Source organism: Pelecanus crispus, chromosome 4 (genome assembly GCF_030463565.1).
Source record: "Pelecanus crispus isolate bPelCri1 chromosome 4, bPelCri1.pri, whole genome shotgun sequence".
Classification (NCBI taxonomy): Eukaryota; Metazoa; Chordata; class Aves; order Pelecaniformes; family Pelecanidae; genus Pelecanus; species Pelecanus crispus.
The window spans coordinates 87692812-87720104 of record NC_134646.1 but is presented as its reverse complement, the minus strand read 5'-3'; the positions used below and the strand labels follow the sequence as shown (position 1 = coordinate 87720104).

At 61.9% G+C, this 27293-nt stretch overlaps 2 protein-coding genes across 7 annotated transcripts; one reads left to right on the top strand and one right to left on the bottom strand.

Moving 5' to 3' along the window:
* The first annotated feature begins 2176 nt into the window (after nucleotides 1–2176).
* On the top strand, nucleotides 2177–14804 carry LOXL3 (lysyl oxidase like 3). 3 transcript variants are annotated; one of them, XM_075709237.1, is made up of 15 exons: nucleotides 2177–2486; nucleotides 3151–3314; nucleotides 4788–4999; nucleotides 8211–8270; nucleotides 8529–8748; nucleotides 9266–9446; nucleotides 9781–9935; nucleotides 10801–10974; nucleotides 11118–11273; nucleotides 11526–11688; nucleotides 12698–12941; nucleotides 13453–13568; nucleotides 13731–13867; nucleotides 14343–14454; nucleotides 14731–14804. In XM_075709237.1, exons 1-15 carry the CDS (start codon nucleotides 2177–2179, stop codon nucleotides 14802–14804), a joined length of 2478 nt encoding a protein of 825 aa, XP_075565352.1. The 3 variants fall into 3 exon arrangements, with proteins under 3 accessions (XP_075565352.1, XP_075565353.1, XP_075565354.1); XM_075709238.1 differs by lacking the exon at nucleotides 11118–11273 and adding an exon at nucleotides 5538–5591; XM_075709239.1 differs by lacking the exon at nucleotides 11118–11273.
* Nucleotides 14805–17491: 2687 nt separating this feature from the next.
* On the bottom strand, nucleotides 17492–27078 carry HTRA2 (HtrA serine peptidase 2). 4 transcript variants are annotated; one of them, XM_075709410.1, is made up of 8 exons: nucleotides 26711–27078; nucleotides 24554–24758; nucleotides 24289–24483; nucleotides 23982–24014; nucleotides 23395–23503; nucleotides 22348–22417; nucleotides 18073–18168; nucleotides 17492–17762 (listed from the first exon to the last, which is right to left on the bottom strand). In XM_075709410.1, exons 1-8 carry the CDS (start codon nucleotides 27076–27078, stop codon nucleotides 17597–17599), a joined length of 1242 nt encoding a protein of 413 aa, XP_075565525.1. In that variant the 3' UTR covers nucleotides 17492–17596. The 4 variants fall into 4 exon arrangements, 3 of the variants coding, with proteins under 3 accessions (XP_075565525.1, XP_009484142.2, XP_075565526.1); XM_009485867.2 differs by lacking the exon at nucleotides 26711–27078 and having other exon boundaries at nucleotides 24554–26222; XR_012831014.1 differs by lacking the exons at nucleotides 17492–17762; nucleotides 18073–18168; nucleotides 26711–27078 and adding an exon at nucleotides 22514–22694 and having other exon boundaries at nucleotides 22380–22417; nucleotides 24554–26222.
* Nucleotides 27079–27293: the final 215 nt, after the last annotated feature.

The following is a 27293-nucleotide window of genomic DNA, read 5'->3' as shown; positions in this document are numbered from 1 at the left end:
AAAGCCGGCAGCTGAGGTGTGAGGAGCCCAGAGCCAGCTCCCCACCACCCCCAGGGCTCGCGAGCTGCCCTGAGCCGGGGCGCGTTCCTGCCTGCGGCTTTGCCTCCATCAGCGCTGTGGTGTCCCCCATGCCCCAGGCTGCGGCAGAGGAGAGAGCCAGACCCGGCGCCGATGTGATTGCCCCGAGGGGGTTGGTGTGCTTCCCACCATGGTGTCTCACGTTGGCCTGGACCAGTGCCACTGGTCCTTGTTACCCCTCGCCCTTTCTCCCTGAGCATCCCTGCAGGCACCAGGCGCTCGTCCCAAGGAACTCGCTGCTCTTGGTGGCACCTCTGCTGTGGCGCATGCCTGGAGGGGCAGGCAGGCAGCAGGGCTGGGCCCCTCCAGGGGTTTTTGTTGGTGCGATGGGCACGGAAAAGGGGCTGTCTCTGGGCGTTGTCCCGGTTCATCCTTGCCTTGCGTCCAGGAGGCGTTCCCAGAGGCTGGAGGGGTGACCTGGCCTCCATCATCGGAAAAGCGAACAGAGCAGGAATGGGGCTGATTCCTGCTAGCGGAGCCTCTGCGTAAATCCTGCCCCAGGGGCTGGCAGGGCAGGGGGTTGGCCATGCCAGCCCCCAGCCCCGTGCTGGCAGCAAGGCCCCGGAGAGGCTGTGGTGTCCGAGGAGGGATTCCCCAGCCCCTTCGCTCTGTGAGGACCCCCTTTCCAAAGCCGCTGCAGGGACCCTGCTGTCGCCCCACGGGTGCCGAGGGGCCAGGAGCAAAGGGGCAACACATGGACAGGCCTTAGTCCGGGGTAAGGGGCTCCTACGGCGCAGCACCTGGAGAGCAGCCACGGTCCCCAGGGATGCCCTGATACACGCTTGCAGTCCCACCAAACTGGCAGGTAGGCAGCACGCCGCGAGAGAGCGGCCGCGAAGGCTCCAAGGGAAGTGTGCTGGCTAAGGAAGCGCGCTGGCACCGTGGAGAGGGTCTGCGAGAAGGGTCCCTGCGGCTCAGCCCCATGCTGGGAGCATGTGTGGGGTTTGCATTTGTTTTCCTTCCACTGTAACCCTGTAGCTAAACATCGGAGTTTTAAATCGCCCCAATTGTGAGTAAGCCAGACCTTATTCTTTTTAACGTTGCCTAATGACGAGCACAGTCTTTGCAAGTGTGGTGTGCAGGAGCAGGGGGTGTGGGGTGCAGAGATTTATTTCTGGTGCGCCTGTCCCAGGGGGGCCTCCCAGGTTTGGGGGTTTGCTTCCCTGCCTGTGGAAGGGACTGGCTGGAAGAGTGATGTGAGGCCTGCGGTGGCAGGAGGCAGGCAGGTCGCTGTGCCAGCGGCGCTGGGTGAGCGTTGGAGCTTTGCCGTCAAAAGCACGGCGAGCCCAGTCTGGGGCAGGGCTGACATCGCCGGCGCAGAAATGCTGTTCCTGGGCTACTGCGGCACACGCGGGGTTAAAGTGGACCCTGACGGGATAAATGCGACTGGTGCACAGGAAGGTGTTCACAGAGAAGTGTTTTCACCATTGTTTGCTGATGGGGCTGGTGCTGCAATACCACATCTCCCTCAGGTATGCAGGGAGCCACAGATGTTATTGGAAGGCTGGAGGAATGCCGCACGGAGAGGAATGTGAAAGGCTCCGGCTACCTTGCTCCTCGCAGTGGGCAGCAGCGTGGGCTGGCAGCCCCTCACGGCCAGCAGCTGTTGCTCTGCTTGTGGTGGAGCAAGCTCCTGGATGGTCCAGCTGGGCTTTCCCTGGGCCCTGGGCCCGTTCCAGCTCCCTCTGCTCTGGCAGCCGATCCCTCTCCTTTCCGGCTGACTCTCCTGGGGCTGACGCACACCCCTTTGCCCGTCTGCCATCGCTGCCCTTTGGCGCAGGAGATGCGACCTGGCGGTGTGGTGGGATTTTGGGAGCGGCCGTTTGCAGAGCAGTGCAAGGTGGCAGGGAGGCGCCGGGCAGGGCCCTGGCCGCTGGCAGCCCCGGGGGTGCAGGGCGGGTGCAGGGGGCTGTGCGCAGGAGGCAGCGGGCGGGCAGCGAGAGCGGGGTGGCTCCTGCTGGGGATGAGACGCGCGGGCGTGCCGGTGCTGAACAGAGCTGCATGTGAGCGGGGGGCTTAACCGGCATGGGTCTGCACCAGGGGAGCCGGTGTTTTGGCACAGCCCTGACTTTTTCTGCCCTTGCAGAGCCAAGCTGCCATGGGAAGCTGCAGCACGTGGGCATGGCAGGAGCTGCTGGTCCTGTTGAGCAGCTTGTGGCTGTGGGCGGGCAACGCTCAGCCCACCCCGCCGGGCCCCACGCACACCCCTGGACCCCAGCTGAAGTTTCGCCTGGCTGGCTACCCGCGCAAGCACAACGAGGGTCGCGTCGAGGTCTTCTACAACGACGAGTGGGGCACCATCTGCGATGACGACTTCACGCTGGCCAACGCGCACGTGCTGTGCCGGCACCTCGGCTTTGTGGCTGCCACTGGCTGGGCCCACAGTGCCAAGTATGGCAAAGGCGTCGGTAAGAGAGGGGTGGTGGGCACAGCCCCCCGTACTGCATGGGCTGGGGCCAGCCTGGCTGTGGCTGCGCATCAGCCTGCTGCTGTGGGGTGGTGTGTGTGCCACAGCGGGTTTGCATGCACTGCTGGGGGGGGGGCGAGGGTTTGCTGAGTGCCCAACAGTGTGTGTGAGCGCGTGTGTGTGTGCACATGCAAAGTGGGCTGGGAAACTCTGCGCGTTTGTGTGTGAGCGGCTGCGCCTACATCCGGGCATAGGGTGGTTGCAGGCATGCACCGCAGCAGTGGGGCTGCGCATGCCCCTGCGTGGGGTAGGGGGGCTGCAGGTCCGGGCTGGCGCGGGCACATGGTGCAGAGCTGTAGCGGGCTGTGCCGCAGGTGAGATGCTGTACAGACCCCGGGGCGCACGTTACATAGGCTTTATGTCTGGCAGAGCAGCCCCCTGAGGAGGTGGAAACTCCCCATCTGCAGATCCCCACTCAGGGCTTTACTCTTGGCATTTCGCCGGCCTCAGCTTTTGTGCCAAGGGAGGGCTGCCCCCAGCCCAACATCCACGCTCCTGCTGTACGCCTGCCTGGTCCCTGGCCGTGCTCCACAGGCACGTTCCCTGCTCCCAGGGGATGCTGCATGGGTTTGGCCCCCCTCACCCCTGGCCCTGGTGTCTGGCAGGTCGGATCTGGCTGGACAACGTGAATTGTGCTGGAGGTGAGAAGAGCATTGGGGACTGCAAACACCGGGGCTGGGGGAACAGCGACTGCAGCCATGAGGAAGATGCAGGTGTCATCTGCAAGGATGAGCGCATCCCAGGCTTCAAGGACTCCAACGTCATCGAGGTGAGGAAGCTGCTGGCCAGGATCACAGAATCACAGAATCGTTTGGGTTGGAAAAGACCTTTAAGATCGTGATCCTGCAGAGCCAGCTGCCAGGAGCCCTGCCATGGGGCAGCCCAGTCTGGCCTCAGTCCTCCCTGAATATTCGGGAGGCAGCTTCCCCACCGCACGCTGGCAGGCTCCCATGTGCAGGATCAGGGGACTCTGTCCATGCCTTCCCTCAGCCCTCGCACACAGGCTGTCCCCGTCTCCCCACAGAGAGGGGAGCGTGCTACCCCACTGCTCTGGCTCCTCAGACCCGCAGTGCCCCCGAGTCGCCCAGCACCTATTTCCCTGGGGTGCGCCCAGCCCAGCCTGGCTCTGGGGCCACAGGGAGCAGTCGGCACTGCGGCAGCCCACCCTGCAGCAGGCACATCCCTCCCTGGCCCTGTGTGGAGCATGGCACTGCCACAGCCTCCCCCGAGCACCCCGAGCTGCCGCTTCCCACAGCAGCTTCTGCAGGCCAGGGGGTCTGTCTCACACCTCTGTAGCCTGTTTTCTTAGTGGGCATGGCAGTGTTGGGTTGATGGTTGGAATGATGATCTTAGAGGTCCTTTCCAATCTTAATGATTCCTAGTTTTTACTTTCATTATAAATAATCCAGCCACCAAGGCAGGAAACATGAAATTGCTACTCTACCCTTAATTGGTTTAGTGATGGACTTGGCAGTGTAGGTTAATGGTTGGACTGGATGATCTTAAAGGTCTTTTCCAACCTAAACTATTCTATGATTCTATGCTTCTATTCTATGATTCTTCTTTCTCCTGCCTGATGGGGACCCTCAGTCCCAGACCTGCTCCTCCACACTGTGCTCCTCCGGCACTCTTGGCCTCTCCCACTCTCTCTCCTCCAGTCTCTCTGTTCCTCAGACCAGCTCTCATGGCTGCCCTTGTCTTCCCGGTTGGGGCCTCTGTGCCCCCGAGCTGCAGAGCCTGCAGAGGACAAGTCTTTGCTCAGGATGTGGCTTGGGTGCGGGGACATGGCACAGCTCTGGGCACAGGACAGCAGGTCTGCTGCAAGGCGAGGGGGCTGGGGCCGTGTCCTGCAGGCTGTGCCCAGTGTCCCGGCACCCCCTGCTGCCATCCTGCTCTGGGCGGGTGCCTGGGCATGGGGTGGTCTGGGCACTCTCCCTCTGGGTGCAGGGTCCCGAGGTGATGGGACAGCAGCACTGGCGCTCCTGGCTGCACTCCCAGAAGATGCACCTGGGGGGCCAGGGGGATGTGGGGCACTGGCTGCACAGGGTGGGATTAGGTCCTTGGCTGCCCAGGGCCATTGGATGTGGCCTGCAGGGATGCAGGACCTGGCCGTCCCTGTTCCACACCTGGGACTGGGGACCCCATCAGGTGCCTGCATCCTTGGGGCATCCTTGGGAAAGGGCTGGCAGGGAGCCGGGGCAGCGGGGTGCGGTGCAAGCCTGGGCTGACCTGTGCCCTGCAGACCGAGCAGAGCCACGTGGAGGAGGTCCGCCTGCGGCCGGTGGTGTCCGGGGCCCGGAGGCAGCTGCCGGTGACGGAGGGCATTGTGGAGGTGCGCTACAAGGATGGCTGGGCACAGATCTGTGATGAGGGCTGGGACAGCCAGAACAGCCGTGTCGTCTGTGGCATGATGGGCTTCCCTGCTGAGAAGAAGGTGAACAGGAACTTCTACAAGTGAGTGAGGCCAGCAGGGAGCCCACGGGGCTGGGGTGTCGGAGCAGAGCTGGGGGCACGGGGCTGCGGTAGAGCTGGGGACACCACCAGGGACACGGGACGGTGCTGGGGGGCCATGCTGTTGGGCGTTGTGGCTCCCCAGCATCCATCCCATCCCTGTTGCTTGCCAGTCCTAGCCCCAGCTGGCAATATGGGCACTATATGGGCACTCGCTAACCAAACCAGGGGGCTGTGGCGTGGCTGGGGGGGCCATGGCTGCCCACCTGCCCCATGCACTACTGCAGAGGCTGCGCCAAGAGGGCAGCTTTTGCTCCCTGGCAGTGGTGCACCTCCACATTTCCCTCCAGCACAGAGTGCGGGGGTCCCTGTGCTGAGGGAGGTTTATGACTGAGCCAGGCAGGGATGCTCCAGCAGCACCATGGCCTGAGCAAGGGGCCCAGGGCGTGGGCACGGACATGCTGCCCAGGGCATGGTGCCCAGTGTGCTGCCCGGCACCGCACGCACCCCTGACCGGGCAGCCGCGGTGTTGCTCCTGCAGGCGGTTGAAGCGCGCAGCCAGGATGAAGGGCCGGAGCCTGAGGCCAGGCAGCAGGTAAGGGGCTGGGACGCCCCATCTGCTGAGCCCTTGGCAGAGCCGGGCTGTCCGGCCCCGCCGGTCTCTGCTGTCAGAACGGATCCCGGTGCAAATGGATTCAGATGGAGCAGACCGAGGGCCTGGGCTGTGCTGGGCAGGCAGGATGAACCCCACACTGGTGGGACCTGCCTGTGCACACCGGGGTCCCCATCCCCTGTGAGAGACAATCTTTCTCCAAGGCCAGCTGTGCCCCTGGCAGAGCAGCCGCCATCCCATGCACCAGGCAGGGGTCCTGGCACAGGTGTGCAGCGTGGACCCACTGTGGGCGGGATCCCCTGGGATGCGCGGAGAGGGCTGCCGTGTCCTGTACTGTGGCCCCACGGGGACCAGGAGGCCTCGGAGCGGAGCCGTCTCTCCTGGCGGATGGGGAGGGAGGGCTGTGGAAATGGGCTGCTTTCTGCAGAAAGCAGCAGTGGGGAAGCTGGAAAGGCTGCACACCCTTCCATTCCCCACAGGGTGGGCTGGCAGGGTGGGCTGGCGCCGGCATGAGAGCGCTTGCTCGGCAATGCTAGCAGTGCTGGTCACCAGGGTGATGGGCACAGCAGCGCTAGCGGTGCTGAGCACCAGCGTGTTGGCCACGGCAGTGCTGGGCACCGGTGTGATGGGCATGGCGTGGCAGGTCTTGTCACGAGTGCTGCATCGGCTTGGGATCTCTTGCACCCTCTGCCCACTCGCTCTTGCTGCCTTTCTGCCAGTCCCAGGGGATAGTCAGGCTGCCCTTTCCCTCTGTCCCTGAACCCTGCTGCCAGATTTGGTGCTGGGTGCAGCAAGCCAGAGCCCATCCTCTCTGGGCTACAGCATGGCACCTCTTGCCTGAGCCCACTGCCGCACGGAGACGTAGCTCTGCCCTCAGCACACAACCTTGCCCGGGTCCCACCACCTTTCCTGGTGCTGAAGGTGCCCCACACTCTGGACCCATCCTGAGCTCTTCACTGTGACAGTTCCCAGATTTGTGTCCCCAACAGGCATCCTCTCCAGCTCCTGCAGCTGTGCCTGTGCTGGAAATCCAGACGGGGTCAGCCTGTGGGGATCTCCTCAAACCCCACCCACGGGTCCCGCTCGCTGCAACGTGCTGCTATTTGTCTGGTTTGGTGCTGATGGCCCCTTTTCCAATGAGCGGGTATTTCGCCTGGAGCAAGAGCTGTCTCCTGAAAGCCACGGGCTGGTGTGCTGGGGCCGATCAGTTTGGGGCTGCACAGCTGCAGTCATACATGGGGTCACAAGCGAATCCAGGCTGGGAGGGACCTTGGGGAGTCCTGGTCCACCCCCCGTTGTGGAGCAGGGCCAGCTGTGGGTCAGCCCAGGACTTCACCCAGCTGGCTTTTGAAAACCTCCAAGGATGGAGATCCCACATCCTCGTGGCCTTTGCTCCAATGCTGAACAGCCCTCATGGGGAAAAAGTTTTCCTTACACCGAGTATGAACCTCGCATTGCCAGTCACGCTTGTTTTCTCCTGTGCGTTTCCCTCCCCTGGCTGGAAGAGCTGGGCTCTGGCTCCCCGACAGTCCCTTGCAGGCGCAGGTCAGCTGCTGCCAGCGTCCCCTGAAGCTGCCTTGGTCCCTGGCTGGAGCAGCCCCGTGCCCCCCTCTCCTCCAGCCCAGACTGTCTTGGTGGCCCTCCTCAGAGCTCACACTGCTTAACTGATGTCTGTCTTGTCCTGGGGACCCCAAACCAGGCGCAGGATCGAGATGTGGTTTCATGAGTGCGAATGGGCGCTGATGTCCTCCGTCCGTCCATTTGAATCCCAGTTCCTGGCAGCCCCGAGCTGTGTCCTGGGGCTCGCCGGGCTGTGTGGGCTGACACAAGCTGGCCAGTGGGGTCTGTTGCCAGGCCTGGTTTTGCCTTGTCCCCAGAGGGGTGTCAGTCCCCTGCCCTGTTTTGGGGCACTCTGCTCTTCACTCTGTGTGGTCCCTGGGGTTTTGGCCCTGCTCAGCATCTTCCTCCCCGAGTGAAGCGAAGCATGTGAGTGTGTTGGGACTGTACCTACATCACGTGTGCGCTGGGGCCCAGACAGCCTCTTCTTCCCCGCACCACTCTGCGTGCGCCCGGGGAGCTCCCCTTGCTCGTAGTGGGTCCTTGCAAGCCTGCAGCGAGTCTCCCCATGCTCCATGGCACTGGAGAGAGCACCCGCCACCTGCGCTGCTTGCTTGGTGCTGTGCTTGCTGGGTGTCCTGCTCCCGTTAGAGCAGCGACGTTGTCTGGTGTCTGGATGAGGACACAGGCACACCTCACTTGTACCTGGCAGATCAAATCATTGCTGGCGGTGTTTGATCTTCTGCTGTGTGACAAGGCAGCACAGGATGTTGCTGCATCTGGCAGCAGTTTCCTGGTGGGATGTGGGCAGGAAACTGCATCATTGCTGTGGAGGGCAGTTGTGACGCATTGCTGGCAGCAGATGATGCCATTGCACCCATGTGTGACACGAAGGGGATGTGCATGAGTGTCCCTGGGAGGCCAATGTGCCCAGTTCAGTCTTCAGTGACAGCTGGGGCAGGCTGCACTCCCTGTGTCACTGCAGCTGGTGGAGGTGACAGCCCGAGGCGCCGGGCTCCTTGATGGTTGTTTTCTGTTTTCCAGGCTGGCCTCCAAATCTCAGCCTAAACAAAAGCGCAGGGAGGACGTAGGGTCCAAGAAGAGGTAAATGGCTCCAGTGGAGAGCCTGAGTGCCAGGACCGCCGCTCAGTGCCGCCGGAGCTGTGCATGTCCCCGTGCTGCCAGGGATGTGGGGCAGGCAGCCGGCGAGGGGTGGGCACCCTGCAGGCACAGCGCGTCTCTCCCCAGGGGACAGCGCGAGGGGCACGGACAGCGAGCGCAGCTGCAGGCAGGGTGGCTGTCCACACCTCCGCTGCCGGCTGGCCGTGTCGGCTGTGTTTCAGGGCTCCTCTCTCCTTGCAGGCTCTTCACGGAGCGGCAGCAGCTCAACTACCGCCTGCACTCTGTGTCCTGCACAGGGACGGAGGTGCACCTCTCCATGTGCGCCTTCGAGTTCTACCGGGGCAACACCTCCGCTGCGTGTGGGGCTGGCATGCCCGCCGTCGTCAGCTGCGTGCCTGGGCCCCTCTTCGCCACTGGCAATGCCCACAAGAAGAAGCAGCGCCAACAGCAGCAGGGCCAGGTGAGCCCCGCAGGGAGGGGGCTGAGTCCTGTGGTGGCCCACAGGTAGCTGCTGCAGGGCTCTGTCCCCTGGGCTGCACCTGAGAGCGGCTGGGGGGGTCCCTGGGTGACCAACTCACGGAGCAGGAGGTGGGGATGGTGTCCTGTCCCTGCACATCCCGGGAGTCATGGCCAACAACCTCTGTGCTGCACTGTGTTGTGCCACAGTGTGCCGTGCCATGCCGTGCTGTCCCATACTGTGCTGTCCCATGCCGTGCTGTCCCATGCCGTGCTGTCCCATACCGTGCTGTCCCATGCCGTGCCGTCCCATGCTGTGCCGTCCCATGCCGTGCCGTCCCATACTGTGCTGTCCCATGCCATGCTGTCCCATGCCATGCTGTCCCATACCGTGCTGTCCCATGCCATGCTGTCCCATGCCATGCTGTCCCATACCGTGCTGTCCCATGCCATGCTGTCCCATGCCATGCTGTCCCATACCGTGCTGTCCCATGCCGTGCCCTGACCCCGCTCCCCTGCAGCCGCGGCTCCGGCTGAAGGGTGGCGCGAAGGTCGGCGAGGGCCGGGTCGAGGTGCTCAAGAGCAGCGAGTGGGGCACGATCTGCGATGACCGCTGGAACCTGCTGTCAGCCAGCGTGGTGTGCCGCGAGCTGGGCTTCGGCAGTGCCAAGGAGGCCCTCACCGGGGCACGCATGGGCCAAGGTGAGGGTGCTGGGGTGGCAGGGCCAGGCATCGACCTCCTGGGCCTGTGGATGAGGCACTTGTCCCGGCACAGGGCTCTGCTGGGCTGGGGGCAGCCGCGGCTGGGCTTCTCCCGTGGGCACCTGTCTGCTGGTCCCACACGGTGCAGGGCTTGCCTCGAGCATCCCCAGGGGACCGCAGCAACTCGGCCCTGCTGCCCTGGGCAGCAGCCGTGGGGCCAGCAGTGCGCCCGGCTCCCTCGGTGCACACCAAGGAGCAAGGGCAGCCATGAGGACAGGATGGCCGTGGCCGTCCCTGCGTCACTGGGCCCTGAGCCCCGCTGTTCCCCTGCCAGGGACGGGTCCCATCCACATGAACGAGGTGCAGTGCCTGGGCACTGAGAAGTCCCTTTGGAGCTGCCCCTTCAAGAACATCACGCAGGAGGACTGCAAGCACACGGAGGACGCAGCTGTCCGCTGCAACATCCCCTACATGGGCTACGAGAACCTGGTGCGCACCGCAGGGGACTGCCAGCGTCCGCGGGGCCACGGTGCTGGTGGCTCCTGGCATCGGGGCCCCCGGAGCGGGGTGCTGGGGGGGCCCACGGGACCTGCTGTAGGATGGCCCAGCATCGTTCCTCCGCACACCATTGCACCCCACGCATTTCCCCCTGGTTTGAGGCAGGGGCTGCCCTGGGGGGCTTGGGGATTTTGCGGGTGGGGGTCCCAAGCTGCCCCTGTGAGGAGAGTGGTGGAAGGGAGGCCATGGGGGGCTCTGGGTGCCGTGCAGTGCCCCGCTGTGTGGGGTGCTGTGGGGCAGCTGCTCCCTGCTGCTGGCCCGTGCCAGCTCCCCAGCAGAAGCACCAGAAAAAAAAATCACTGTGGGCCAACCAAGAGAGATTTTTTTTTTTTTTTTACTGATGATGAAATGAGCAAATGGAGCCACATGTTCCTGTTTGCGCTGGCCTGTCATTTCATCCACTTGGGGCTTTTTAATAATGTTTAACTCTCTCATACCTGTCATTTCTGAAATGAGAATGCCATTTCAAAATGAACCATTTTCCCTGCTTTGGTGAGGCGGTTCCCCAACTCACAAGCAATTTCTTGGCCCCTAACTCACCATTTTTGGCGAGTTCTCTGCTGACCAAAGCTATGCCTGGCTCTGCTCAGCTCCTGGCTGCCACCTCGCTGCATGCCCCAAAGCCCCCGGCCCAGGGCCCATCCGGGTGCCGCAGCAAGCCCCGGCTGCACCGGGGATGGGGCAGCTGCAGCCACTGTGGGACAGGGTCTGGGCAGGACCATCCCAAGGGATGCAAAGCCAGCAGCGGGAGCATCACTTGTGATGACATTGATGCTGCCACTGCCTCTCTCCGCAGATTCGGCTGAGTGGGGGCCGGAGCCGCTTCGAGGGGCGGGTCGAGGTGGCGGTGGGGGCTCGTGACGGGGACCAGCCCCGCTGGGGTCTGGTCTGCGGCGAAGGCTGGGGTACGCTGGAGGCGATGGTGGCCTGTCGCCAGCTGGGTCTGGGATTCGCTAACCACGGCTTACAAGTAGGTCCCAGCATCAGCTTGGCTAGGGCAGCGAGCCGCCACCACCACTGCGCTGCAGGGACGGGGACGGGGACGGGATGGGGACGGGGTGGGAGGTGGCATGGCGTGGGGTGCCTGCTCACGGCCCCAGGGCTTCCCCGCAGATCCGCCTAGCCGGCGGGAGGACAGCGTTTGAGGGCCGCGTGGAGGTGAAGCGAGGCAGTAAGTGGGGCACGGTGTGCAGCGATGGCTGGACCACCAAGGAGGCGATGGTGGCCTGTCGCCAGCTCGGCCTGGGCTACTCACTGCACGCGGTGACGGTAGGTGCCGGCGGGGAGGCCCCCGGTGACACCCCGGTGAGCACAGGCACCGGCACTTGCCTGATGGCTGTGGGGCTGTATGGGGGCAAAGCGACGTGGCCGCTCCGTGCCGTGGGACGGGACCCTTATGGGCAGCCTGGGTAGGTGGGCAGGGCTGCGCCGTGGCTGGGTGCTGGCTGCAGCCTGGGCGCGCGAGGCACATCGCCCACGGCAGCCAGTCCTGCCACCCAGCCCGTCTCGCGCCTTCCCCAGGAGACGTGGTACTGGGACGCCAGCAACGTGACGGAGATGGTGCTGAGCGGGGTGAAGTGCGCTGGCCATGAGATGTCCCTGAGCCACTGTCAGCACCATGGCACCAGCCTGAACTGCAGGAACATGGGCACACGATTCGCCGCAGGTGTCATCTGCTCCGAGAGTGAGCAGTGATGGCGTCTGTGGGTGGTGGGGTTTGCGGGCGGCCAGGGCTTTGGGCAATGGGATGTGCGGACAACGGGGGCTGCGGGCAGTGGGGTCTGCGGGCAATGGGAGCAGTGGGCAGTGGGGGCTGTGGGCAGTGGGGCTGCGGGCAATGGGATGTGCAGGCAGTGGGCGCTGCGGGCAGTGGGGTCTGTGGGCAGTGGGGTCTGTGGGAAATGGGCGCTGCATGTAGTGGGGTCTGCGGGCAGTGGTGTCTGTGGGTGGTGGGGTCTGTGGACAATGGGAGCTGCGGGCAGTGGGGTATGGGGTCTGTGGGCAGTGCGGTTTGTGGGCAACGAGGTCTGTGGGCAGTGCGGTCTGTGGGAAATGAGGGTTGTGTGTGGTGGGGTCTGTGGGGAATGGGGTCTGTGGGCAGTGGGGTCTGTGGGCAGTGGGGGCTGTGGGCAGTGGGGGCTGCGGGCAGTGGGGTATGGGGTCTGCGGGCAGTGAGGTCTGTGGGAAATGAGGGTTGTGTGTGGTGGGGTCTGTGGGGAATGGGGTCTGTGGGCAGTGGGGGCTGTGGGCAGTGGGGGCTGTGGGCAGTGGGGCTGCGGGCAGTGGGGTATGGGGTCTGCGGGCAGTGAGGTCTGTGGGAAATGAGGGTTGTGTGTGGTGGGGTCTGTGGGCAGTGTGGGCGGTGGGCAATGGGGCTGCAGGCAATGGGGCTGTGGGCAGTGGGGTCTGTGGGAAATGGGGTCTGCGTGTGGTGGGGTCTGTGGGCAGTGGGGTCTGCAGGCAATGGTGCTGGGTGGCCAGGGGCTGCAGATAAAGGGGCTGTGAGCAATGGGGCTGCAGGCAACGGGGTTTGCAGATGACAGGGCTGCAGGGTCAGCCTGTGCCCAGCCGATGGGGAGGGCACGCATTCCCCTGGCTGGCTCAGCCCTGCCTGCGCTGGGCGCTCGCCCCGTCTCTGCCGCCCGCCGAGCGCGGGGGGGCCGTCTGTCCCTGAGCAGCCGCCTGCTCCCCAGCTGCCTCCGACCTGCTGCTGCACGCCCCGCTGGTGCAGGAGACGGCGTACATCGAGGACCGTCCGCTGCACATGCTGTACTGCGCCGCCGAGGAGAACTGCCTCTCCAGCTCGGCCCGCCTGGCCAACTGGCCCTACGGGCACCGTCGCCTGCTCCGCTTCTCCTCCCAGATCCACAACAACGGCCGCGCCGACTTCCGCCCCAAGGCCGGCCGGCACTCCTGGGTCTGGCACGAGTGTCACCGGTGCGTGCGTGGCATGGGCAGGGACAGGCCTGCAGGCAGGGGAACAGCCTGGACCGGGGCGGGGGGGGTCAGGGTGGGGAGTGGTGCTGCTGGGTGGGCTGGGTGAGGGTGGCACTGGGTGAGGCACCTTCTGCTGCCCAGTGTCCAGTTTTGTCTGCTTTGGCGCCGGGCTGCCCCTGGGTGAGCAGTGTTGGGGCTGGGACACCTGGGGAGGCAGGGATGGGCTGCGGGCTGTGTGTGCCCTGCAGCTGAGCCCCCCGCTTGCCTGGGCCACCTGGCTGGGGACAGCTGTGTCCCCTCCCAGGGCACGACTGAGCTCTGCCCGACTTGGCAGCTCTGCAGCCTCAGAGCAGGGGCTGTGGGGACCTTCCCCAACAGCGAGGGGCTGGGCAGGTAGCGGGGGGCCTGCTCCTGTCCGCTCCGTGGGTCTCCTCCTCCGCCCCAAGCATCCCCCGAGCTCCCAGTGTCCGGGCACTGGTGCAGCTGGGGTGCTGCGGGCTGCCTCTTGCAGGCACTACCACAGCATGGATATCTTCACGCACTACGACATCCTGACGCCCAATGGCACCAAGGTGGCGGAGGGACACAAGGCCAGCTTCTGCCTCGAGGACACCGAGTGCGAGGAAGGTGGGCGCCGGGAGGCTTTGTGGCACCATCCCTGCCCGTGTCCCCACCGCGGGGCTGCCCGTCCCCAGCTGTTGTGCGCGCCGGGGCCAGGCTGGGGGGTGGATGTGGGGGCTGCGCAGAGGGCTGCAGCAGGGACGAGCCACGCTCTCTTCCTGCCCGCAGATGTGGCCAAGCGGTATGAGTGTGCCAACTTTGGGGAGCAGGGCATCACCGTGGGCTGCTGGGACCTGTACAGGCATGACATCGACTGCCAGTGGATCGACATCACTGATGTCAAGCCAGGCAACTACATCCTGCAGGTGCTGCAGCTGAGCCACCCCGGCCCCTCTTGCGACCCTCCCACGTGCACCCCCACCCTCTGCTCCTGCACCCCCAGCTCTCCATGCACCCCAGCCACCCAGCCCTCTTTTCCCTGCTTCTCCAAGCAGGTTGGAGCACGGTGGGGCTGGCGGGGTACGCGCTGGTGTGGGACAGTCCTTGTGCCCAGAGATGTGCAGGGCTCATGCAGGAACTGCTCAGGCATGCTTCAGCCGGGGTTTTCCTGCTCTGAGCAACGCTGCTCACGGGCACATGGTGCGCAGTGACAGGGCCACCCTGCCGCAGCAGCAGCAGCCACCACCTCCAGCACATCCCGCCGCAGCTGGGGAGACAAGTCCTGCCAGGGCTGGGGTGCTGGGGGCCGTGCCATAGGCAGCAGCTCCGTTGAGGCCGGAAAGGCCAAGCTGACACGGTGTGGGGCAGGGGACTGCAACCCTCGCTGTTGGTGCCCCACAGGTCGTGATCAACCCCAACTTCGAGGTGGCAGAGAGTGACTTCACCAACAATGCTATGAAATGCAACTGCAAGTACGACGGGCACCGCATCTGGGTGCACAGCTGCCACATCGGTAACAGCCCCGGGATGCGGCACGGGGGGCAAGGGCACACTGGGGCGGGGGGGGGTGTCCTGGCGGGGGTGGCCCAGGAGAAGGACAATGAAGGGGCTGCAAGAAGCAGCAGGTCTGGGGGCAGGCTGTGGAGCTTGGGGCGGGATAGCCAGGCTGGCATGGGGAGGCAGGGGCTGGGGTCCTGGGGGCAGCTGCAGTAGGAGCGGAGGCACTGGGTAGGGAGGGCAGGCGATCTGCAGCGCCAAAGCCGACAGCTCTTGCCCCCCGCCCGCCCAGGCGATGCGCTCAGCGAGGAGGCCAACAAGCGGTTTGAGCAGTACCCGGGTCAGCTCAACAACCAGATCTCGTAGGGCCCCAGCCCCTGGGGAGACGGGCATCTCCCTCCCTCGCCCCACACAGGTGAGAGGAAGCTGCTGGGGGGCCAGCAGGGAGGCCTCATGCCCGGCACCGCTGCCACCGGGCCCTGCTGGGGACCGCCCGGGACTCTCACCGTCACCAGCTGCCCTTCCCCACCTCGGGGGGCTGGTGCTGGAGGCACTGCACACCCACACCCCCCAGCCTGGGGCCACCAGTCCAACCACTGGCCAGAAGACTCTGTGCCCACGTCCCCTGGGCTGCGGCACATGGGTACGGTCTGGGAGGTCCCGTACCCCCGCACCGTGCCCCCCTCCGCTCCCAGTCCCTGCCATCCCCGCTGCACCCTACCTCCTGCTCCCCCACCCTGCCCTGGTTCCTCTCACTCCCACAGCCCTCCCCGGGGCTCTGTCCTCAGCTGGCCCCAGGCCCCACGGCCCACGCAGGGACCCACAGCCCCGTGCGGCGCTGGCCGAGCCCCAGGGAGCCCCTTGTCCCCTGGGGATGGGGTGGCTGCCCCTGCCCTGGCGGCACTGCCTCCAGCTGGCCGACAGCAGCTCCCACACCCATCTCTTAGTTGTAATTTTATTTTCTCTATAAAGTTGTCAGTTCTATTTCCTCAACGGCTGCTGACTCTTCTCTGGGGTGGGACAAGGATCCTGGCAGGACTGGGAGGCACAGCGGGCTGGCACGCTCAGGCACGGAGCATGGGAGCTGCCCCCCGTCCCTGGCACCGACCTCCAGCACCCACATAGAGCAAGGAAGCCCTCCCAGCCCACACAGCCCCGGCTGCGCGAGGACTGGCCCCATACCAGTACCCCCGCAGCTGCCTGCACCACCCTCAGCCAGTGCTGGGCTGGAGAAAGATGGTACCTGCCCTTCTCAAGCCCATGCGGGTGAGAGAAAGGGGCCAGCAGGAGCTCAGGCATGCACCCAAGCCCCACAGTGCCACACTGGAGGGAAGGCACGGGGCCACCCTGGCGCAGCAGGGACACGGTGAAGTGCTGGTTCCCCCACACCAGATGCAATGCAAATATTATTGAGCAGAAATCCCACCATGGGGCTGTGACCCACGAGGATTGCAGTCTCGCAGCAGAGATGGGCTGCCTCAACTGGCTCAGAGGGAACAGAGCCCAGCAGAGCCAGGGGCAGAGACCAAGGACATGACACGAGGGCAAAGGGAGGGACATCCCAGCTCTTGCAGCTCTCACACCTCTGCCAGACGCTCTGCTCCCATGTGCAGCAGAGAGCAGCGCAGAGAAGCAGCTTCAGCCACCTCCATGTTGCTGGGGGACAGACCGTTCCTCCCCGTGCACAGAGAGGAGGAGAGCAGCAGCTGGCAGCTGGGCTGGGGCAGGCAGGCCCTGGCTCCAGGCAATGGAAAGCACTGTGGTCAGCGCTGATGGAGCAGCTATGCAAGAAACGCTGCCCGGCGTCTCAGCTATTTCCCCTGCGAGCAGCCGGCTGGGGCTTGCCGGGGGAGCAAATTCCTCTGGCGAGGCCAGGGCTGCCTGAAAGGAGGCCTGTTCTCCAGGGTGGGAAGAGCGCACGGGGGGAGCGGCAGCTCCGAGCCGCCCCTTGCCGCAGCACCCCCAAGGAACTGTGCTTCTTTCATCTCCTAAAAATAACAGGCAGGGGCGAGGGCTCGGGAGCCCCGTCACGGGCAGGGCCTGGCTCAACACACGCATTCCTCCTGCCAGAGCAGGACCGGACACAGCCCCTCAAGGCAGCCCTCGCCACAGAGCTGCCTGCCTCCCGCAGCCTCTGGCGAGGGCTGGAGCAGAGCAGGGGCTCTTCCAGGAAGGCAAGGAACAGCCAGAGCTGCTCCTTCCCAGAAGGGCCGGCCGGGCTCTCGGCCGCCAGCTGCAGAGCACAGGGAGGGCCCCACCGGCCCCCAGGGGCCAGGCTGCGTGCGTGGGAGAGCAGAGCTCCAGCACAGACAGACACCGGCCTGGGGGAGGGACAGGCAGCACCAAGGAGGCATGCAGAGCCCCGGCTCCCACCTTTGGCCCCCCCGAACATCAGGGCCAGCAAGACGCTGCGCTGGCCATCTTGGAGTCTGGTATTGACACCCCTTTCACCAAAGCCCCAGAAAGCTGCTTCGTGGGTGCAGATGTGGACGCAGACCTTAGAGCATTTGCAATGCTCCCAGGGGAAGCAATTTGATGAGGCAGACATCTGCCACGTCCCTCTGGCCTCAGGGGCACAGCCACAGCGGCGATTGCTGCCAAGGACCAGCTCAGCTGGCACACCAGGGAGGCAGGGAAAGCCACCCCAGCAAAGCCTGCCCCAGAGCAGCTCCAGGGCCCCTCTCACTCGCAGAGGAGGTGGCCTCACCAGCCATGGCTCGACGGGTGCCCACGCGTTACAGATGGAGGAGTCAGATCCCAGCCCGGGAAGCTTCCGAGTGGGTGGCAGGACACCTCTACCCTAACACCAAGGAGATCCCCGGAGGCACAGCTGGTGTGGTCCTCCCCGGCTGGAAGGACTCGTGTGAGGACAGGGTCCCACAGAGCCCAGCCTCTCCTCAGCAACTGCCACTGATGTGGGAAGGAGGCCACACAGCACTGGGGGGTCCCTAGAAAAGTGCTTTATTTGAGTACAGAGGGGAATGGTTGCACCACGAATTCATCCAAGCACCGGGCTGGGCCCCTCTGCCTGGCCCCTTCCAGTCCCTCACAAGCTCTGTCTCTCCCTGACCAGCGCACAGACACAGCTCAGTGCTGTGTTCTCGGCTCTCGGCCAGCACCGCCAGCCAGCGCCCGCAGCAGCCTGCGCGACAGCACCGCTACTCCGTGACCTCAGGGATGACGCTCACCAGCAAAGTGTCGTAGCCACGCCGCACCAGCAAGGCCAGGCTCTGCTGCGTCCGTACCGCCTCGTACACGTCCTCCGCACGGCGTGATGCCTGTCCGTTGATCTCCAGCACCACGTCACCTGCCTTCATCCCTGCCCTGTGGGGAGAGTGACGACAGGAACGCACAGCGGGCGAAGCAGACGCTCAGCTTTGTCTTCCCAGAAGGAACGGGAGCCAGGCACTACAGGAGGCTTGGGCTAGTGCACCAGGTGCTCCTCTAGCCACACAGCTACCTTGGCCAACAGGATGCCAAGCCTGGGCAAGGGTCACCGGTCGGTTTCTGCTGCAGACTGATGGCTGCGGGGCCCAAGCCCTGCTGTTCTGGAGCAAAACCCTCAGAGCTAAACACATCCCATCCTGCACAGTTGCTCTCCCACGTCACCCCCAAGGCACAGGGCAGCACTTACTGATGGGCTGGGGAGCCGATGATCACCTTGTGGATCAGCACTCCGTAGGAGACATCGGGGAAGCTGGGGTCACGCAGCTTCAGCTCAGCCAGGATGCTGCAGAGTGAATATCATCATCATGGTAAGGAGCTGCAAGGCAGAGCAGGGCTCCCACCCCACCACAGCCGTACAGGCTTGGAGTCCATGCCACAGAACCTCTTCTCCTGCATCCCTGCACACTGCTAAGCACAAGCGACCAGCTGCAAACCCCAGAGGCACCCAAACACCACCATCTTCCTGTCAAAAACTAGAGGACAAAAGAGCTGGAAACCTCCAGAGCAGCTGCCAGCTGGATCACAGCTGCTGGTGATGCACTTCCCCTGTCTGAGCAGCCCCATGCCAGACTGCCCTTCCTGGTATCAGATCTACCCTTCCCCTGCTGCAGTTTCACTTCTCTGCCTTTGGTGGGTAGGACACAGAACAAAAGCTATGCCCCCTCTCTTTGCCAGACACATCAAGCAGAGGTATACCCACATGCCTCCTCTGCAGTCTACAGACTAAACAATCCCAGTTGCTCCAATCTTCCCACAGATTAGGTTTTCTAAACCTAGCTTAAATTCTGCACCTCTCACTGCTCCTTTTTGGACTCTCTCCAACTGCTCCTCACCCCTCCTGAAAGCATCCAGAACTGGACACAGCGCTGCAGCTGGATCTCACCAGAGTGGAGGTGTAAACATGCATCGTGTAAACAGCATTCTTTCCCTCAAACACCGTGCATCAGCTCTGATGCGGTGCAGCCCCAGAAATTCTCACAGCCTCTCTGCCCAGCTCTGTGTTCCTTATCAGGTACTACCTGTTCAGTTATGGCTCCCCACTTCACACTGGCCCTTGCTGAACTCTACTGTACTTTTTCAACAGACCTTTACAAGCTGCTATCCCGTCTTAATTTCACACGATCACAGCATGGTTGAAGTTGGAAGGGAACTCTTGAGATCATCTAGCCCAACCCCCCTGCTCAAGCAGGCTCAGTCAGGGCAGGTTGCCCAGGATGGTGTTCAGTCAGGTTTTGAGTATCTCCAAGGTTGAAGTCTCTCTGACCTCTCCAGGCAACCTGTGCCAGGCTTTGACCACCCATCTCACAGTAAAAAAGCAGTTTCTTGTGTTCAGAAGGAATCTCACGTGTTTCGGTTTATGCCCGTTGCCTCTTGTCCTGTCACTGGGCACTATTGATAGAACTACCGATTTGATGCGGTCTGCACATTTACTAAGTCAAGTCTGCTTCTTTGCCTCAGTCACTAAAGCTGAACAATATGTGCCCTTAAGCAGGTCTCTGTATAAACATAGTAAATGTGTGATTTTAGGCTACAGAGCACTAAGAGTGGCTGCACCTGGCTGTGGTGGGTTGTTGACCCTGGCTGGCAGGTAAGTCCCCACCCAGTTGCTCGGGTCACTCCCTCAGCAGGATGGGGGAAAGAATTTGAAGGGCAAAACCAAGAAAACTTGTGGGTCTAGATAAAGATAGCTTAACAGGTGAAGAAAGAAAGAAGAGGGGAAAGAAAAAGGCAAAAAAAAAAGGCAAGTGATGCAAAGGCACTCACTGACCTCCTCCCACCAGCAGACTGATGCCCAGCCAATCCCAAGCAATGGCTACTTTGGAAAAACTCCCCCCAGTTTTATTGCCGAGCACGACATCATATGACATGGTCAGTTCAGGTCAGCTGTCCCAGCCTCCTCCTTGGAGGTGCCAAGTGAGAAACAGGGCAGGCCTTGACGCTGCGTAAGCACTGTTCAGCAACAGCTAAAACATCTGTGTTTTACCAACAGTTTTGGTCAGAGATCTAGCACACAGCACTACATAGACTGCTATGAAGAAAATCACTCCATCCCAGCCAGACCCGGTCCACATCAGTCAGATGAGGGGTCCATCTTCCCTACCACCCTATCACCTACAACGCCAGCTGTGGATGAGAGAGTTCCCCAGATGCCTATGGCCTCCAGCTGCCTGGCTCAAGAAGCTCCTGAGCTGTAATGCTGCATCTTTGCATTTGAAAGCCAGTAAATTTTTTTCTTCTGTAAAGTTTTCTAGTTGCCCTTTTGAACCCTACAACATCAGCAATTTCTATCACACATTGCATGAAGAACCAACCCATGTTTTGGACGTCCCTCTAGTTAACACCGCTGACCAGCAACGCACCCCAGCAGCAGTTCCATGTAGAACCTGTTCCCAATAATCAGCACCTCTTTCCTTTGCTGTTTTCAAATTCCTTTGCTCAGTCCCTACTTACTCCATGCTGTAAGATGACTGCACAGCGCTGTGCTAGCCAGGGCCCTGTCTCTTCCTGTGGCTTTCTGCAGCCAAGCGAGGGTACCTATGAGCTCCACCCCAGCTGAGCTCAAAGCCATTGGCACACCTCCGCTCGCTTCGGGCAGCAGGGCAAAGGCCTGGTGTCTCAGGAAGCTCCTGCCTGCCAGACAATCTGTGCAACAGGACCAGGATGCTGAGAACCTACCCAACATGGAGCTTCTCCATCTCCCTGTGCTAGGGCAAGTTTCTGGCCTTTCAAATGAGCATGTTCAGACAGTGTAACAACCCAGTTCCAAGGCAAGTGATCCCTTTCTGGGAGATCTTCCCAGCAACTGGGCACAAACAAGCCTTGCAGTCAGATGGTTTCCCAGGACCAGCTGGCAGACTGCTCACTGCCCGTGCTGAAGCTGGACACGCTCCCCAGGAGCCGTGTCCTAAGCATTTCACACTTCTTCCCCGACAGACTTTGTCCTGCACGCCCGTCCATTGCAGCAGGAGGAGGTTGGGCTCCCACTTCCCACAGGTTTTGCTGAATACCAGCACCATCTACTGGGCATGCCAGCAACGCTCACAGTGTTCCCCCACCCACGCCACTGCCCTGAATCTCAGGAGGCACAGAGCATCTGCTCCCCTGTTTGTGTCCCAGGCAGGAACCCCAGAGACTGCTTGTGGTGTCCAGAGGTGCAGGCAGCCCGCAAACCCAACCAACACACAAGAGCCACAAGAGCTTTAGCAAGGTCAGAGCACCGCCCTGAAAGGTGTTTCTGCCAAGGACACTACAACCACCAGCCCCACTAGCATGCTGAGCCGCAAGAGTGAGTTAAAGGTCTCTTGAAAGACGGCTGCAAGAGCCAAGGAACCAGAGCAGGCACTCTGTCCTTGAAAAGGAAAACTGCTCTCAGAGGTGGGAGTGCAGGTCCAGCACACTCCTAACACATGCACTTGCTGCATCTAGAAGGCTGCTGGTAGGCGTTCAGCTATAGCTCCTGCAGCAGTTCCCTTCCAGGGCTCGCAGCCCTGAGCGGAGCTCCATGCAGGGCTGTCCAGCCCTCAGCAGGGCGCAGCTGCCACTGCCCGCAGGGCCCCTGTCTCAGGGTGCTTGGTTGGCTGCCAAGGCCACAGGCACATCTCGGGGACCAGCTGAAGCAAGGGCAGCAGGTGATCCTTCTATCAGACCCAAGGAGGTTGTCTGTCCGCAGCCCTCCTTGCTGACCAGAGCATTCCCTGAGATGCAGAGGTAACACAATGCCCTTGCCAAGTCACAGCCATGAGGGTGAAGACTCTCAGACCCACAAGAAGTCATCCTTTTCCCACTTGCCAGTGCTGTACTGGTCAGCACCATGATGACTTCTTTCCAGAGGCAGCACCCAGCCTCCCTCCTGAGACCCAGGAGCCTCCCACCACCCTCCGGGTGAGCCACGCTGTGTGTGCCAACACAGCCTGCTCTCAGACCTGTTTGCCTCCTCCCTCAGTCGACTACTGCAGGCAAACGTGCCATTTCTTATTCTGAAAGTCCCATATTCTAGAACTGTTTCTGCACCACAGCAATTCACCTGGTAGATCCCTCCTCCTAGAGAGTACAACTCGCCCAACTGTTTCATCACAACTTTCAGTTGGCACGTTGCATATCTATTAATTACACAACGTTTCCGGTGGCTTTCCATTCATGCTGTGTCACAAGGGCTCTTTATCGCATTCCCCTCAATGACAATTATAGACTGATCTGGCACTCTCGGGGGTAGGTTCAGGGACTTTTTATCTGCTTCCAGATTCTGCCACAAGTGTAGAAACTTGCAAGCTTCTAATTTACCTCTGACACAGCCTAGAGTCTAAACACAACACGAGCACAAAGAGATTTGAGAGCGAACGCTCAAGCTGCGAAGACAATCCTCCCAAAAACAGGCACTCTCAGTTAGTTTGGAAGATCCCATCACACAGTTACCATGCCCCAACAAGACCGGTCTGCTGGCCCCCGACCTCAGAACACATACCTGGGTGTAAGAGTCAGCATCATCACACCTATGTAACGGCGCTTTGTCTCTGTATTGCCAAACCAGGAGCCTGTCAAAGGAAAGGACATCAAATGACAAGGCTGAAAACAGACACACACTCAAACTAGCACTGGGCTGGGCCAGGCGAGTCACAAAGCCCACAAACCTCAAGGCAGACACCATGCAGAGGCGGTCATTCTGATTTCCCATCAGCAGCTTATTTTAGTTCCATTTACTACTTAGAGCTTTATAGGTATTGCATACTTTGCTTTCCTGATTTGAGTTGTCACTTTTTTGACTGAGAATATCACTCCATGGTGTCAACATGAGAACCAGAAAGCAAGAGTCTGCATTAAGTAAATAATCACAAACACAAAGGAACAAAAAGAGGTAATGTTCTACAGGACTAAATTAACTACCTGTCCTTTATGATACAGCTGAATCCTGCACCTGCATTTCCATTAGTACACACAAGACTAAGTAGCCCCCAGTTTCCAGGTTATCCTTTCCCTTTTTTGAACACCAAATAATGGTCCACTGCTTTTCCCATATGCTGAGATCTACTGAAAAGTAGCAATGAACAAAAAAAAAATCCTCACCTACTCCTGGGGACTTCAGTGCAAGCTACTTAGGATACTTTAAAAGTCTTTACCTGCAGCAGATGCAGAGCAGCATCCTCCTTGCAGTTTGTTAGGTCCCTGCGGGCAGGGAAGTAGCAGCACAGCTTTTTCCATAGAATCATAGAGTGGTTTAGGTTGGAAAAGACCTTTAAGATCATCCAGTCCAACCATTAACCTAACACTACCAAGTCCACCACTAAACCAATTAAGGGTAGAGTAGCAATTTCATGTTTCCTGGCTTGGTGGAGAGGGGAGTTTCATGCCAGATGGGAGAATCTTCTTACCCCCAAAGACTCTTTCTCCTGCTCTGCTTGCCCTTCTCTCAGGAGAAGGGCCCAAAGCCCAGCTGTGCCAGAGCTTCCCTCTTTCATCCCCCTCCTTCTGGCCTCCTTCCCCCAATACCCGAGCAGGGAGGCACCCAACTCACTTTTGCGCTGCTCCTCCTTTTGCAGGAACTTCCGCAGCCGGTCTGAAGGGATGGCAAAAGAGATGCCTGATGTCACCTTCATAGTGTTCACCCCAATCACCTCGCCATCCTGCAGGAGAAAGGGCACTGTGCTCTCCAGCCTGCACTGTTGCAGAGAGGAGGGGAACTACCATGCAAGCCTGGAGCCCCACCTGTGTGCCCATCCCTTCCCAGCCTGCTGCTTCTGCAGCCTGCCCAACCCTGCTGAGGCTGAGCAGGCAGGGACCCGTCCCGCAGGCTGCAGCCCACGCAGCCCCTCCCTCTGCCCCGCCAGCATCAGCCATGCCAGCCTCACCAGCGCAGGGCTCAGCTCTGCCATGAGCCCATCGGCTCCGACTCCCTGAAACAGACGCTGCACAGGGCTCCCACCCCGGCCTGCTCCTCTGCTCCTCCTCCTCCTCACAAGGAGCCTGGTGCATGCACAGTCCCTCCCTCCTAGCACCCACAAGCGCTCCCACCAAGGGGCACCGAGCCCCAGGGGGCACAGACCGGAGGGCACGCGGCACCTCTCTGGCCCTGCCAGTGAGAGTGCAAGCAGGAGAACTTACCAAGTTGACGAGGGGGCCCCCGGAGTTTCCAAACTGCGGCAGAGGAGAGAGCAGTAAACAGGCCATGAAAGCGACATCCTCACACAGCAGGACCCGCGGCAGGGAGGCAGAATCCAGAGAACAGGGTTCAGGCCGAGAAACGCAGCCAGCGCCCAGGTGACTGGCCAGAATCCCTTCGTCTCCCAGTGCTCTGTGCCCAGCCTCCTCTGACCTCACGGTGCCCACAGCTCTTCCCCAGCTCCCCCCTCCCCAAAGAGGGCAGCCGGGATGAGGTGCCAACCCGCTGTGCACCGCAAGCTCCTCTTACATCAATAGCAGCATCGGTCTGGATGTACTCCATGTCAGAGACAGTCAGGCCCAGCTCCCGGCTGCCCCGCTGGGCAGAGCTGACGATGCCGGAGGTGATGGTGTTCTGCAGGGCGAACGGGCTGCCCATGGCCACCACGAACTCTCCCTGCCGCACCTCGGAGGAGCGCCCAAGGGGCAGGGTGGGCAGTGGGTGCTGGAAGAGAGGAGGTCGGTGAGCAGATGGGAGGAAACGAAGGGAGTATCTCCACAGCTACGGTGCACACCTTAGGCTTGATCTTGATGGTAGCGATGTCTGCAACCTGGTCCACGTCCTGCACCACGGCATCATACTGCTCGCCGCTGGCCAGCTTCACGCGCACACGCCGCCGGTTCGCCACCACATGTGCGTTGGTCACAATGAGCCCATCCGGAGACACCAGGAAACCCGAGCCGTTAGAGATGGGCACATCACGGCCTGAAAAGGGATGCCTGCAAGGTGGGCACAGGTCAGGGAGGAGTGGCGAGAGGACTGGTGGGGACGCAGGGGGGGAGCAGGCAGGGGCCAGGCAGACTGGGTGGCCCAGGCTGGTAGACCTGGAAAGAAGCAGGGGATAGCAAGGATGTCTGGGCAACAGCATGATGGGGGGGGACTCCTTCACTTCCCCATGAAAGGTCCCCATCTCGAGAGTCTGCACAAACACGCACACAACAGGCGAACGAGCAGGAAGAATCAGCAGTCCGCACACAAAGGTACAATCCTGCTGGGACGGCAGAGGCACGGTGGGAAGCTTACACGAGTGGATAGCTACAATGGATGGCACAGGCTCTTTGGGAAACAGCAGCAAGGAGGCAAGTGGAAGGGGTTGTGATCTGCACAAAGAAGTAGCCTGAACACACAGAGCCATGCCTCGGAGCAGGTAATAACCACTTGGGAGGTGATGGGCACATCTTCTTCAGAGAGCTAGAGGAAGACTCACAATTACAGGCCCTGGTGCCCATGGGGGACGTCAACCACCCTGACCTCTGCGGAAAGGCCTGGTGCTGAGTGAGGCAAGGGACGTAGTGACACAAGACACAGAAAGGGCTGAGGTGATTGGTGCCTTTTTTGCCTTGTTCCTTGGGCCTCCCAAGTCCCTCTGCCCAGAGGCAGTCTGTGGGAACACAGCATTACACAGAAGATCAAGAGAGGGATCGCTGAAGACAACCAGACGTGTACAAGTCCATGGCACCAGATACACATGAGGGGGATGGCTGATGTCCCTGTGAGTGCTGAAATGTCACAGTGGTAAAGGGGGGTGTGCTTCTGATGGCTGGAAAAAGGCAAACATCACACCAGCCCGCAAGATTGCCATGAAAAAGGGTCCTGAAAACTGCAGGTCAGTCAGCTTCACCCCCATCTGGGAAAGTTATGGAGCAAACACTCCTAGAAACACTTCCTGGCACACAGCACACAAGAAGGGGACGGGGACCAGCCAGCACAGACTTACCAATGGCAAATCACACTCGACCAACCTGGCTGGCTTCTGCGAACAGTGGCTGTGCAGGTAAGGGGTGAGCAGCAGATATGGTTTACTTTAAGAAGGCTTTCAGCATGGTCTCCTATGGTACCCTTCTAGCCACGCAGGTGACATGCGGGCTAATAATCAGATCATGAATGGAAAACTGGCTAGACCACCTAGGTCTGAGTCCAGCTGGTGGTCAGCTACTAACACCACACCTCAGGAACTGAGGGAAGGGCCAACACCATTTAAGACCTTTCACGTTCATGAACAGGAGAATGGGGCACTGCATGCACTCAGCAAGCCCGCAGGTGACACCACACTGGAGGGAGCGGTCCACAAGCTGAAGGGCAGAGCTACTATTCAGAGGTGCCTTGACAGGCTGGAGACACAGGTTAGAAAGAATGTTATGGAGTTCAAAGGCAAATGCAAAGTCCTGCTCCTGGGACAGAGTAATCCTGTGCCACAGGACAGCCTGGGGCTGCTGCCTGGAAGGCAGCCTTGCTGAAACGGTTCTGGAGGACAAGAAGGTGGCGGTGCAGCAGCAGCATGTCCCTGCCCTGTAGCAAAGGCCAACCAAGTGCTGGCTGTGTGCACAAGCAGCGGGGTGAGGGGACGGATCCGTCCCTCCCGCGGCACTTGTGGGAGCCCACCTGGACGCCGCGCCCGGTTCAGGCTGCCTGGGACACGAGAGGGTCAGGATGAGGGGCTGCGCTGTGCGGGGAGGCTGGGAGAGCGGGGCCGTGCAGCCGCGGGGACGGGGAGGGCCGGGAGATCCCTCCCTCGGGGCTGCGGGAAGGACGGGGCCAGGCCCTTCTTGGAGGGGCAGGACGGGAGGGGACCGGGACGGCGTCAAGAAGGAAACTGCCCCGTCGGGTAGCGGGGAAGCCGGCTCCGCGGGGATCGCGGGCCGCGCCGGGGGCGGCCGCCCGGTGCCGGTACCTGCCCACTATCTCCACGTAGACCAGCGCGGGCGCCGTCTTCTCCACCACGTCGGCGATGAAGTTGAAGGCGGCGCGGGGTGAGGCGGGCGGCGGCGGGGCGGGCACGGCGGCGCACAGCGAGGGCAGGGCGGGCCGGCGGCCCTCGCCCTCCCGGGCCCACAGCAACACAAGCGCCGCCGTCCCGGCGCCCAGCGCCGCCGCCAGCGCCCGGCCCCCGACGGAAGGAGGAGGAGAAGGAGGAGGAGGAGGAGGAGGAGGAGGCGGCGGCGGCGGCGGAGGAGCCTCGGCGGCCCCGCACAACGCCCGGCACCAACGCGGCGCGCCCGGCCGTAGCGGGACCCGCGCCCACCGCGCCAGCGCCGCCATGCTGCTGCGGCGCCCGCCCGCGGGGCACGCTGGGAGCGGAAGTCCCGCCCCGCCAGGCCCGCCGGGAGGCGCAGTCCCGCCGCGGGGCACGCTGGGAGCCGTAGTCCTGAGGCCGAAGCCTGCCGGAAGCTGTAGTGCTCCGCGGGGCACGCTGGGAGCTGTAGTCCCGCCGCCAGGCGCGCCGGTAGCCGTAGCGCGGCCGCCTGCGAGGGACG

Excerpts from the sequence above, each read along its gene's own strand:
- LOXL3 (XM_075709237.1), top strand. The coding sequence starts at position 2,177 with ATGGGAAGCTGCAGCACGTGGGCATGGCAGGAGCTGCTGGTCCTGTTG. Across the intron at positions 2,487-3,150 it reads CAAGTATGGCAAAGGCGTCG|GTCGGATCTGGCTGGACAAC; the intron begins GTAAGAGAGGGG and ends GGTGTCTGGCAG. Across the intron at positions 9,447-9,780 it reads CGGGGCACGCATGGGCCAAG|GGACGGGTCCCATCCACATG; the intron begins GTGAGGGTGCTG and ends TTCCCCTGCCAG.
- HTRA2 (XM_009485867.2), bottom strand. The coding sequence starts at position 25,174 with ATGGCTCTGTGTGTTCAGGCTACTTCTTTGTGCAGATCACAACCCCTT. Across the intron at positions 22,418-23,394 it reads AAAGGAGGAGCAGCGCAAAA|GCTCCTGGTTTGGCAATACA; the intron begins GTGAGTTGGGTG and ends TTCCTTTGACAG. Across the intron at positions 18,169-22,347 it reads ATGCTGACTCTTACACCCAG|CATCCTGGCTGAGCTGAAGC; the intron begins GTATGTGTTCTG and ends TTCACTCTGCAG.